The 13661-nt window shown below is 34.4% G+C and overlaps 1 protein-coding gene across 1 annotated transcript in view; it reads right to left on the reverse strand.

Annotated features, from left to right (window-relative positions):
- Positions 1-13661, reverse strand: part of LOC114338199 (uncharacterized protein KIAA0825 homolog) — a 107720-nt gene that overhangs the window by 67275 nt on the left and 26784 nt on the right. The window contains exon 5 of the mRNA XM_050658840.1: positions 4004-4225. Within this exon, the coding sequence (XP_050514797.1) occupies positions 4004-4225 (222 nt within the window). The remainder of the gene's footprint in view (positions 1-4003; positions 4226-13661) is intronic.

Raw genomic sequence — 13661 nt, forward strand, 5'->3', positions numbered from 1 at the left:
GTGATACAAAAATAACCAATGTAATGTAAAATGTACTAATTGAAAGAATGAATAAAATAACATATACCTATGAAACCTTTATTAGACGGAGATACCCTAATATAATATTGATAAACAATACATAATATGGACCTTAATATTAAAATATGTAGGTATTAGAAATATTAAAAATACTCCATGTAATTAATAAAAATTATACAATACCAGTAACCAGTATAAGAGAAAAAATTTTTTTCGTAGAAAAAATATTTGGAGAATGTTTTAATACGGTCTCGTAACTTATTAAAACCACTAAAACTTATAACAATAAAATATTTCATTAAACCATACCTATTCATACTATAAACATATATCTGCTTGATCTGATCTAGTAAAATGTTCATACAGATCTGAATTAAAGTAACAAATTCATCAAAATAAGATGGATAAGTACATAAAAACTAGGTTATAATAATAGTGTTATGGACTATTTCTAAATTCGTTCGCGGTGTAAATCAATCCTGAACTGATTCTGAACCGCGCTTGCGTACAACCTGAGTACTAAGAGAATTCGTAACTAGTCCTGGACTTATCCAGGATCGTTACCGCAAACGAAGCTATATACTTTCTTGTAGTGCGCAGATCTCTTCCATGTTGGTCCTACGTATTCCGACGCTGAGAAGCATAGCGCCTGCGCTATTGATCTTAGTACTGTGGCTTTGGCGCCCCAGTTACTATTGTTATATTTCCTTAAAAGGTTGTGGCGCGCATCCACCTTTTTTCAGGATTTTTCACAGTAGAACCTGTACGTTTATGGCCTGTATGTTTTTCCAGGTGATGTTGAGTTTCCTTTTGATCAGTAGGAAAGGAAAAGGGAAAGCGGAGACCTGAGTTTTGGTTGAATTTGGTCATAGTGAATTTTGTTTATAATAATTAGACATCAAATTCAGCGTAGCTTCCAATTTTTGTTCGACCTGTCAAAGCTTGTACCTACCTTAGACTGTGGCGCCTATGTCGTCTGTGTATAAAAAGTTTCTAGTAAAAGTTGGCGTTGGTTGATCATTGGTGTACAGGTTGAAACTACTTGATGTATAGGTGTTAGTACGCTACCTTGAGCTAAGCCGTTTATTTGAGTTCGTCAGAGGCTTTTCCCCCTTAAGATTCAAAACAAGCAGGTTTCTGTAGTTAACGTTGTCGTACACGGCTCTTAGTTCGACGAGAGGTAGGTCGGTGATTTTAATTTCTTCAAATCCATTTTAGATGTGTTCCGTCTTCCGTCAGAGGTAGAACTTGGCTAATACAGGTCCTACCAAATCTGAAACCAGCTTGCAGTGGTATGATTTTTGAGCTAACCAATTTCTCTGTGCGGTGCAGGATGAGTCATTTACACAGGTTATATAGATGGCAGAGAAGCCATATAGGGCGGTAACTCTTTGGCGATCCTGGATCTTTCCCAGGAGTTAGTATAGCTATGACTATAGTTTTGGTATGTGGAATGTTATGTGGCAGTTATTGAACAAGGATTCAGCTTTTTGCCACGGTGCCAAAATGTTTAATTTGACCCACGCATATCTCATCGACTCCTGCGGCTTTCTCATTTTTGAATTAAGTTAGTTCTTTATTCAGTTCTTTTATGGCGGAAGTTGTGTCAAAGTATCTTTTTTCCGTTGTTGGTGAGCGGTTGACACCTGTTTTTTTGCATGTGGTGTTATGGCTGTCGTTAAGAGAAGAGGTGGTTGGTAGGCTATCTGGTTAGGAGTAACGTTTAAACGTGTTTTTCTCACCGTGGCTCGTCGTTTAGTTTTATTATTGGGTTCCAAGCAATTTTGCTGATATGAAACATGACCATTTCTTCGGTCTAGCTTTGCTCAGTGCGGTTGGAAGGGCGCTGCCATAGCCTATTGTTTCCTTGCTGAATGGATATTTGTTGAAGAGTCTTTCATACCTGTTTAATGTGCTTTTGGAGATATCTGAGAGACCTGGTACCAATTATTTCCTGCCGACTCTTGGTATGTGCTGCTTAAACACCTTCTGTAAAATTCGTACGAAGGTTAAGTAGTTTTCAGGTATTGGATCTAGGGATTCGAGTTCGGTATACAGGTTGCCACAGTACTGTCCAGATGACTCTTTTGAAGTTAAAGCGTCTTTGGAAGGGTATATCGGTTGTTTTGATGACTGCATAAATTTGGACATCTATTGGCCTATATTGAGTAGGGTCTACCCGAAAATCCCGACAGCCCAAATCCCGACAGCCAATATCCCGGCAGGCCAGAATCCCGACAGGCCAAAATCCCGACACGTCAGAATTCCGACAGATTTTATAAGTTCCTTTTTAACATATAATTACATTTATTTCTGGTTTTTTTGTTTATGGCCATAAGTATTTACCATTTAATATGAACTAATTTTCCAAATAAAATTTCTAACATGGGTAAATGAATTAAATTATTTTTTTGATATATCATCATCATCTTGGTGCTACAGCCCCTAGAGGGCCTCGACCTTCTCAAGCTCTCTACGCCATTCTGTTCTGTCCCTTGCTTGCATTTTCCAGTTGCCGACTCCGATCTTCTCGGCATCCTGTGTTACCCCGTCTATCCACCTCAGCTTTGGTCTACCCCGTCTTCTCATTCCCACGGGTTGCGCTGTTAGAATCTTTTTTATCATGTTCGATTCAGGGGCCCGGGCTACATGTCCTGCACACTGCAGGCGGTTTCGCTTAATTATAGTGATCATATCTTTTCCATCAAACGTATGCTTGTAGATATTCTGCAGTTCAAAGGTATATCTACGCCTCCATATTCCGTTCTCACAGACCGCTCCGAATATCTTACGTAGCACCTTTCTTTCAAAAATCGACAGAGCGGATTGATCTGTTTTAGTTAGCATCCATGCCTCTGATCCATATGTGAGAACGGGGACTATCAATGTTCTATGCAGCCTTATACAAGTTTTTTTGGGACAGACGTTTGTTAGCTAAGTACTTTGATAGACTATGATAACACCTGTTTGCAATTATTATTCGTCTTTTTATTTCCTCTGATGTGTTATTATTAGGGTTAACCGATGTCCCTAGATATATGAACTCTTTGACCGCTTCGAAGTTTTGGTCATTGATGATCAGATCTGCGTCAACATTTCCAGCTCTTGTGTTTGTGTTAGTCGCCATGAATTTTGTTTTATTTCGATTTATATGTAACCCCATTCGTTCTGCTGCTGCCGGACTACATATATTATTGGACTATATATTTGCCAATATATAGTCCAATAATATATGTATAATCAAATCCTGAATTCAAGTTTACTTTCATATAATAGATACTATCATGTCACTTACAACCTTCCATTTCAGTAAGTATAGCTTTTATATTATAAAATGAAGTGTTTAACGATTCTTTCTTTTAAAATACGTCATAATTAGAACCCGTACTTATTAGTAAGTAATTAATTTTTCAATTTCAATACTCTGTATGATTTGGTATTGCATTTGAAAAGGAAACAATAAAATATTTAAAATGTAGTGGTCAGGTTTGCTTATGCGAGGATTGTTGCATGTCGGGATTTTGGCCTGTCGGGATTCTGGTGTGTCGGGATTCTGGCGTGTCGGTGTTTTGGCCGTCGAGATTTTGGCTGTCGGGATTTTGGGCGCCACCGGTTGAGTATGTATTATGGATTGTAACATACACCGTTTTTATACAAGAATGTTGGGGTTTTCTCGCTTACAAAGCAATTATCGGGGTTGTAGACGTATTTATAGTTTGCTGGTAGGTTATATAATTTGACCATATTATTGTGTAGTTACCCTCCAAGCCGGGGCAATCATATGAAATAATAAGAACTTAAACCTTTTGTAGTAGAATTTAATACACATACTCTTATCGCCAATGTCCCTCAATTCTTGTAAACGGGTAAAATAATACAATTATACAAGTATAATTAAAACATCACAAACAAATTGTTATAAAATAACTAGACTTTTGATAATTATTTGTTAGTGGTAATACTACAGTATGTATTTATTTACCTTATGTAGAAGATCAATGGGCGCTCCTCTCAATAATAAACAAGTGTATAGTTCCTGACATTTAGTGTGAATATCCCTTAATATTTTACTACTGGAACTGTACGAGACTCCAACTAGATCTTTGGCATTGTTACATATAGCTGGAAGAAGATTTGCAACACAAACCAATAAATTGCTTATATCTACCACTATCAGCTGACTTCTTATTTCCGAAGGAACGCTCTAAAAATTAAATAATAACATTATATCTTTTCTACGAGCGTGCAAAAATGTCTACTTTCGCTCACGCGTTTTAGTTTAGAAAGTTTTACTGTTCCGCACGCGTGTTACTTTTCCGCACGCGTTTTACTTTTCCGCACGCGTTTTAATTTTCCGCACGCGTGTTAATTTAGATATGTTAATGTGGCCTTAAAGTAATTATAATACATGCAATAAACTAATATTTAGATATTATTTACTAATTTATTTTAAATATATCTTATTGTATTCATGTTTTAATGAAATTAACGCGAGAATTCGATGAAATAAAATAATTTTGACATAATATTCGAAAGTCAAATCAGTAGACAATAACAGTGGTTTTGAATCGTCGTCATGGAAACCAAGATCGTCGTCATGCTAACCAATTATGCTGATTATTTCATTCATAGGAGATTCTGACCAATAGAAAGCTACAGAAATCTAAATTAAATTGATAATTTTTGATAATTGCCCATCGTCAAGTATATTAGGTCAGATGCCCTTCGTTGCTATGAAAAAATACATTCAGTGACATTAATAACAATTAATGTTTTAAAAATTATAAAAGTGATGACTTTCAAGCGTCAAATATTTATAACAACTGTGTGTTTAATTGTACTAATTTGTACTTACATAAATAAATTATATTTTTGTTTTGAACAGTTTTTTTCATGAAATAATCGCAACAAATTGCACTCGATCTCTAAAATTAATATAGAATTTTAGAGCTCTTGTGCAATTACTACTGAAAGTTTGGTTTTGACAGCCTTGTAAAAGAATTAATTTGTGTATGTATTTTCATATTAATTAAATTAATTGAAAAGTCTATTTTCTGCACTCGACTGCTTGCCGAACTCCCGCTTCGCGTCGTTCGGCAAACTGCAGTCGCGTGCGGAAACGTATGACTTTCTGCACTTGTTAGGAAAATAACTATATTGTTATAAATAATTAAATAACAGGAGAAATGAAAAGTGACAGATGTAAACAATAAATCTAAAAATTCTAGTGGAGCCAAGAAGCCGACAAATAAAAGAGACGAAAGGGACTCTAAAATATGCAGTCACATTCCGTCTATTCGTCTAGGAAAAATTCCAACGAAACTTGATTCAGTGTAGTTAAAATATGAGTAAAATAAAAAAAAAGAATGTGTGTGTATTTTGTATGCACGTAAGAAGTTATACTTCTATTATATAATTTCAACGAAATAAATATACTTAAATGTTTATATTTGCATTTTATTTATATATTAAACTAACTTTCTTACCTACCACTTTTAAAAAATTTTGATTAAAACTACCAAAAATTAAAAAAAAACGTCAATCGTCCGGGATTTGAACCCGCGACCTCTCGATCTCTAGTCCAATGCTCTACCTATTATCTGTTTCCTCCCAAGAGTTCGGAGCCGTTTTTAATTCTGAACAATTCATTGCAACTAAGTACAGACTCTCTGTGTGCGCATGCGCGCAGTATTATGAAATTTTATTCTCAATCGCGCCTAAAGGAGTATAACTTCAAAAATTAAAGACAGCTTATGTTTCATTTAGGTTCAGAGATAATCCACCATCCCCATACGTCCGTTTCAGTCTCTCCAGACCTCTTCAGTGGGGCTACATGAGCATCTCTGAATCGAACTGAATTGTATTGCCTTATAAATCGGTAAAATTCAGAGATGTAGGATGGTACCAGAAAGTGATTCCACGAGAATTTTTAAATTTATTGTTTACATCTGGGACTTTTCATTTCTTTATTAGATGTCGCTACAGCATCCTTAAATGGATAGCTACTGCTTAAATAGGAAGCTTGGTTTGGTTTCGACTCAGAGGTGTCCATGTATTCCCACTGAAGAGGTCTGGAGAGACCGAAACGGACGTATGGGGATGGTGGATCATCTCTAAACCTAAATAAAACATAATAAGCTGTCCTTAATATTTGGCTCCTAATTCCATCCTACTACATCGATTTACTTGATATTTTCATAGTACGTAGGGAATATATCAGGAAACAAAGTCTACCCCATGCCACCCCTTCTGGGGGTGGAAAATTTTTTGGTTAAAATAACCTCGGATGTCGCTAGAAAACCTAATTCTACGCAAAAACTGTTCCATAATTATTTTTTGAAAACTCAATACTTTTTGAGTTATTCGTGGTTGAATATTGGCCATTTTCATTGAAAAATGACACCTTTTCGGACGGTTTTTTTGCGAATACCTTAAAAACTACGTATCTAACGAAAAAAGCTATATAAAATATTTTTGTAGCTTTAAAAAAAACAAAGAGACTCGTTCTTTCACAAATCTTCTAGTTATAATACAAAAAGAGATATGAGATATAAGGTGAGAATAGTTGATTTTTTGGTGCATGCTCTAATCGGTGTATTCAACTTGATATAACAGAGAAACGGTCGATTTTAGTTGTATAATGCTACCAATACCTTTTGGAGTGCTCGAAAAGGCCTTGAAAATGAGCTTAAATGTCGTTTACATTCAACCTAAGCGAGATATGCTGCAAAATATTGATGACTAATGTATTTTAAGAAAAATGGGAAAAAAAAGAAAAACATTCTTAAGAGGAAACAGTAGCGATCAACAGGTAGCAAAAACGCGTTCCAAGATTGCGGCTGTAATTTTGAATATTTTTTCGAGATATTTGGCACACGTATTCGTAATATAATAAAGAATGGCGGTACAGAGCCCAATTTGAAAAATATATTTTATGTGGAAATTACTCTGTAATTAAATACAATATTAAAAAAACGAGCCTGTACCGCCATTAAGAAGAACAAAAAAATACACTTTCTTCAAATAAACTTTTTTATCCGATGCCTAGGTTTTGTGTCATTTTGGAACTAATAGAATTTTTTATTTCATTAGTAGTTCCAAAATGACACAAAATCTAGGCATCGGATAAAAAAGTTTATTTGAAGAAAGTGTATTTTTTTGTTCTTCTTAATGGCGGTACAGACTCGTTTTTTTAATATTGTATTTAATTACAGAGTAATTTCCACATATTAATATATTTTTCAAATTGGGCTCTGTACCGCCATTCTTTATTATGTTACGAATACGTGTGCCAAATATCTCGAAAAAATATTCAAAATTATAGCCGCAATCTTGGAACGCGTTTGGACTACCTGTTGATCGCTACTGTATCACCCATACTTCAGAATTTAAGTACATCGTTTTCCTTTTACAATACTTTTTATTATAGTGTTATTTCTATGTTTAAAAAGTTGGACGAGTTTAAAATGAATGGTTTTTGAAAAAAATAAGATAAATTATAGAGCGCATTTTGAAATTTTCTTAAAAATCTTCCTTTTTCTTCATGTAACTCGAAAATGATAAGAGATACGAAAAAAAGATACCCAAAAGAAGTGTAGGGTTTTTCTAGATAAACATTTTGTGTTTATTTTTCACTACTGTTTTTCTTACTGTTTTCAAGTTACAGGGAGACAAAGGAAGATTTTTAAGAAAATTTTAAAATGCGCTCTATAATTTGATCTTATTTTTTTTCTAAAACCATTTATTTTAATCCTGTCCAACTTTTTGAACATAGAAATAACATTATAATAAAAGGTATAGTAGAAGGAAAACGACGCATTTAAATTCTGGTGGATGAGGGCTTAAATATACTTCTCATTTTTTCTTAAAATACATTAGTCATCAATTTTCTTGTTGTATATCTCGCTTATTTTGAATGTAGTCGACAATTAATACTGTTAATTTTAAAGGTCTTTTCAAGCACTACAAAAGGTATTGGTAGCATTATGCCCCTAAAATCAACCGATTCTGTTATTTCAAGTTGAATACACCGATTTGAGCATGCACCAAAAACACAAACTTTTCTCACATACGATATCTCTGTTTGTATTATAACTAGAAGATTTATGAAGGAACGAATCTCTTTGTTTTCTTGTAAGCTATAAAAATGTTATATATAGTCTTTTTAGTGAGATGCATAGTTTTTAGGTATTCGCAAAAAACCCTCCGAAAAGGTGTCATTTTTCAATGAAAATGGCTAATTTTCAACCACGAATAACTCAAAACGTATTGAGTTTTCAAAAAAAAATATAGAACAGTTTTTGCTTAGAATTAGGTTCTATAGCCACTTCCGTGGTTAGTGTAACCGAAAAATTTTCCACCCCCGAAAAGGGGTGGGAACCACCCCCAAGATGAAAGCGCACATCGGCATAGTGTAGACTTTGAATTAGGAGATAAGTAGAGGCTATTCCCAAAATTTCATTAAAATCCATGCAGTAGGATAGAATTCGGAGCTGAGCTGGATTTAAGGCAGTGGGGGCCCCTGGGCAGAATTGGTGTGGGGCCCTACCTTCTACCATTAAAAAAATTGTTGTTATAACTATGGTATAAAGCCAACTACAAGGTTTTCCATTTTAGAAATTAAAAAAAAATGTTAATCTACTTTTATAAATATATTTTCAAATAATAAAAAATATAAGAGTTGTATCTTGTTACAGTAAGATATTAAAAATAAACATAGTAAAATGTATGGTTAAAGTCAGGGTACTTTTTGAGTTTTCTTAATTGAAAATTCCTTGATTATGTCGGACATGTCTAGTTGCTTTAAAGAGGAAAATTTCCTCATTAATTTAATAAAGATCTATAATAGCGATAAAATTTTGAGTTTTAAATTTCTCTGATGTTGTCATTACAGTCTCTGGGGATGTTCCATAATACAGTGGAGTTAGTCGAATATACCTTAAAAGAATATAAATTCTTCAAGTGATCTAAATTAAGGTCAATATTTGGATATTGGAAAATACGACTTGTGCTGTTTGTCATCTCTAAGATTTCACTTTAAAATATTGCAAATATTCCTGTTTCCAGTAAACACATTCGATTATACAAACCATTTGTATCGCTAGGAGTTTTAAATTGTTGATCATCGTCTTCTGAAATTTTTAATAGTGCTCCTTTAATCTGATTATAACCTTTAACTAGTGCTTTTGCAGCATCACTTCTAGATGACCATCTAGTAGTATTAACTCTTCTAGGAACAATAATATTTCTGCAACTGTCCAGCTTTTAAACATCCGATTAATAAGTTGTATCTATATGTAGAGGAAGTGAAAAATACATATAGTTCATATAGTTCTGCTAAGGAATCAAAAAATGCTATGGCAGCAGGACAACCCTCAGCTACAGCTTTTACAACAAAATTTAGAGAGTGGGCGGCACACGGAATCCACAACTCCAAGATATTATGTTCTATAATTTTAGGCTGAACACCATTGTATTTTCCATTCATAACTGATGGATTGTCGCAAGACTGTCCACTGCAGTTTTTAAAATCGATATAATGTTCTTACAAGAATGCCATTAGCGAATTTTTCTGCTTCTGAATATCTTCTGCTTTATGACCGTGATTTGGCCAAAATATGAGAAACCTTTAAACAGCAGTGCAACCTTCCATGTACCGAAATATCACAGTTATTGATTGACAAAAATTATTATTCTATGTGAATAATGCGCTGATTTTTTTTACGTTTGGTGCTTTGTGGAGGCCCCCGGAATGTGGGGGCCCCGGGCAGCTGCCCAGCCTACCCTCCCTTAAAACCGGCCCTGATTCGGAGTAATATCCGATGCCATTATGGTAGGGGAGCCCAAGCGGTGATTTTTGCAGTTATTCGAGCGCGTCAGATTATCATATGCGGAGAAACCTGGTACCCTGCAGATGTAGCTCAACCATATATTGGCTCTTAACACAGGGAAGTTCGTTAAGGCGGGCCCGAAAAAAAATCTATTCTTAAAATTCTCGAAATTGTCAGATTAAGATAAGGTCAGCTAAGTACATGCAAAAGAGTGTATATTTAAAAAATCTGAAGATTTTAGCGGGGCGTAAGGAAATAAGTGAGTCAAAAAGTTTCACAAAAAAAGCGAATATTTCACGAAATGAACGTCAGATCGAAAAAATAAAAAATACGTCTTCAATATTTTTCAAAAATCTATCGAATGGTACTAAACGTGACCCCCACGGAGAGGGGAGGGGTAAATTTAAACTTTTAATTAAAATCCCCGCCATATTTTTCAAAATGAAAATCGGATCAAAAAACTGCAAAATACACTTTCAAAATGTTTTTGAAAAGTCTATCGAATGGTACCAAACACGACCCCCCACGGAAGTAGGGTGGGGGTTACTTTAAAATCTTAAATGGGACCCCCAAATTTTTTATTGCAGATTTGGATTCTTTACGTAAAAATAAGCAGCTTTTATTCGAAACATTTTTTCTTTTTCTGGATAGACGGAAATGGAAAATTAAATTAAAAAATGGAAAGTACCCACTAAAATTGAAAATTTTGCTTAACTTTTTTTGGTTTTAGGACCTAATAATCACAACCAAATAGGTCCCCATAACGCTGGAGTGACTACAAATTTAGCATATTTTGCTCCCCTACCAATATTTGACCTTGCATGGCGAGCTACACCAAATTTCATTATTCTAACCATTAGGGGAGTCAATATTAGGGTAAAGTTAAAAACGCGACTGAATTTTCAACTTTTTGAGTGAAAATAGTGACAATGAATATTTATTAAATTATCTCGTTCATTATTAACTCTACGACATAAAGAAAATATAAAAACTTATAAAAAATATGAAAGAAAAATGAGAAGATTTTATTTTATACAGTTTTGATCGTTATTATCAGTTTAAGACATGAAAAATTTACGAAAACTCAAGGATGGAATCGACAAATATGCATGCATGTAAAAGACAGTAGAATATTGGTAAGACTACAACAGATTTAAAGAAATAAAAGTAGGTACCACACAAGGTGTGAAGAATGTTACTAAATCTAGTATCGAGGAAACTTCGCCAAGTTGTGTCAATAATAATATATAAAAACCGTTAGCACAATGATAATTCTCGGAACTCCGACCCCGGGCCTCATTTGTAAAAGTATCGATAAATATCAGCTCCGAATTAAAACGTGATTTTTTTAGTTTACACCTAAAATTAAAAAACAAGTTTGTAATAAGAGTGAAGTTAAAGTGGTTACTAAGTTCAGAAGAGAAAAAATTGTAAGTACAATTTTTATTTCAGCCATATCAAACCATTTAAACGATATTGTTGAAAACTAACCACACAGAAAATCCCTTTTTATTTAAAATAAAAACGCCGACAAACCAGCTTAATTACCTTAGGTCAGGAGCGGCTCTAGACAATTCCATCAATGAAGAAAACAAAAATTAGAAATGGATAGCAATTTAACTCATACAACAATCACGAAACCATTATCAACACCAACCACTTCTTCCACATCTTCAACATTAACCTACTCCAATGCCGTAACAACTTTAACCTCCCATCCAGAGAACAAGCAGTCGTTTTGTCATCTGTACCAGATACAAAAATAAATGAATATATAACAGCAATAGGAACTTTAGTATAACCAAAAAATATTATCTTCACGTCCAAAATCTTAAACAACTGAATATGTATCTATCTTAGTAACACCACCATCGTATAAAATTTACTAAACAATCACAAATCCGTTTTAATACAAGGGAACGACATCGAGATCAGAAGATTAATTACTCCTGCGAGCCGACAAGTAATATTAAATGTCTGTCCCAGTATTCCAAGAAGAAGAGCTCAAAAAATTGAAGCTTACTGCAGTGTCTAAAATAACTTTTTTAAAAGTTGGCATGCCTGAATCTGAATACAGTCATATATTAAGCTTCAGGCGTCAAGTATTTGTTGCTCCAACAATTAATAATCTTATCCCAAATTCACTTCTAATGTCTCACGACAATACCCCTTACAGAATTTATCTTTCCTTAGATGGTCTAAATTGCTCTTACTGTAATACTACAGGGCATAAAGACGAAAACTGCAGTACTGAATCAATTAATATACAAAATCTTGACCAGGTATCTCAATCTACGAATGCTAATATTTCTGAAACACAAAATTATCCAATAAATCAAAAATCCATTACATCAGAGACTTCAACTGCTCGTCAATCCACTGCTCCTCCTACCTCTACAACCAGGCCACCACCAAATACTTCCAATAACTCACAAAACCTATCCAAATCACTATCTAATACTACCAACATAGTAATAGCACATACTTCTGTCAAAAGACAAATTTCAACATCTCCTGAAATAATAGTCAGAAAATCAAAAAAATAATACTTCCTGCTCCAAAGAAACCTGCACCTAAACGAATAAAAAAAGTATTGAACATCGAAACTTCAATGAGACCTATATGGGATATTTTTTATGGGGGATATTTATACCTATATGGCGATTATTACCAATCCTTTTTATTGTTAGCTACTACTCCTTACCCACTAGAATACACAGAACTTTGTGACTATATTACAAATGCTATAGCCTCAAAATTGCCTGAAAACGTAGCAAAGAATTATACAAATGATCTAGAAGGACTTAGAGCTGTATTGCAAATGGTACACGCAAACGCAAACAATCGACGCCTTAAATACAACATTTCAAGGATCTTAAAAAAGATAAACGGAATAGACAACTCTTTTATTACTGAGGAAGAAAGCGACTGTAACCTATTCAATAAAGACTCCGGCTTAGACACACACGACCTACCAACTGCTACATAATCTTTAAAGAACCACTGTATTGGGATACACTGCATCTCAGTAATCATCTTATTAAGACAAATTCTTTTAATAAATAAATGTCTTTGGTAAAACAAATACGTTTGTTTATAATAAATACGATTGACCTATATTACCACATCAATGTATCGGTTTTCGATACAAGGTCAGTTTGAAATAACAATTAGTATTCGTTATTTATAATCTAGTCGATTCAGCACTTTTAATAAAAACACTCTCACTTTTATTTATACCAAACAGTAAACAAGGGAATCCACTTTTAGTTCTACTTTCATGGCGAAAAATTAGTCATTGGTATTTGAGATCCCAACGGGTAAACATCCCAGTTGCTAAATAATATACCACCAGCTCTTTACCGTAGTTACTTAAACGCACCAGTCAATGAATTTACAGTGAGTATTGTTGAGGGAACCACCCCTCAATTTTCTGAGATGGTTCAGATAAACAGGAACCACCATATGGCGATCTAAGACCAGGCGAGAACGTATGGAACTAGCAGTCTGGAAGGAGAAATGGAAAGAAACGTCAATGTTCTTGCACCTCGACCACCCTAGATAATAGTGGGGTGCCTACATAAAAAGGAGGGAGACATCAGGCCGACGCGGAGCTGAGGATGGAATGGTATGAAGATGAAACATCGTGGGAAAATGGACAATGGTACGGGACGTGCAGCGAGGACTTTTGGGTGATACGAACACAGACGTGTAAAAGTGGTAAGTCCATATTATCTGTTCTTATGGTATTTCCACGATATTAGTCCTGATTCGTATAATCATATAATAAAGTAATATAATCGTAATTTA

Source organism: Diabrotica virgifera, chromosome 8, assembly GCF_917563875.1.
Source record: "Diabrotica virgifera virgifera chromosome 8, PGI_DIABVI_V3a".
NCBI classification, from domain to species: domain Eukaryota; kingdom Metazoa; phylum Arthropoda; class Insecta; order Coleoptera; family Chrysomelidae; genus Diabrotica; species Diabrotica virgifera.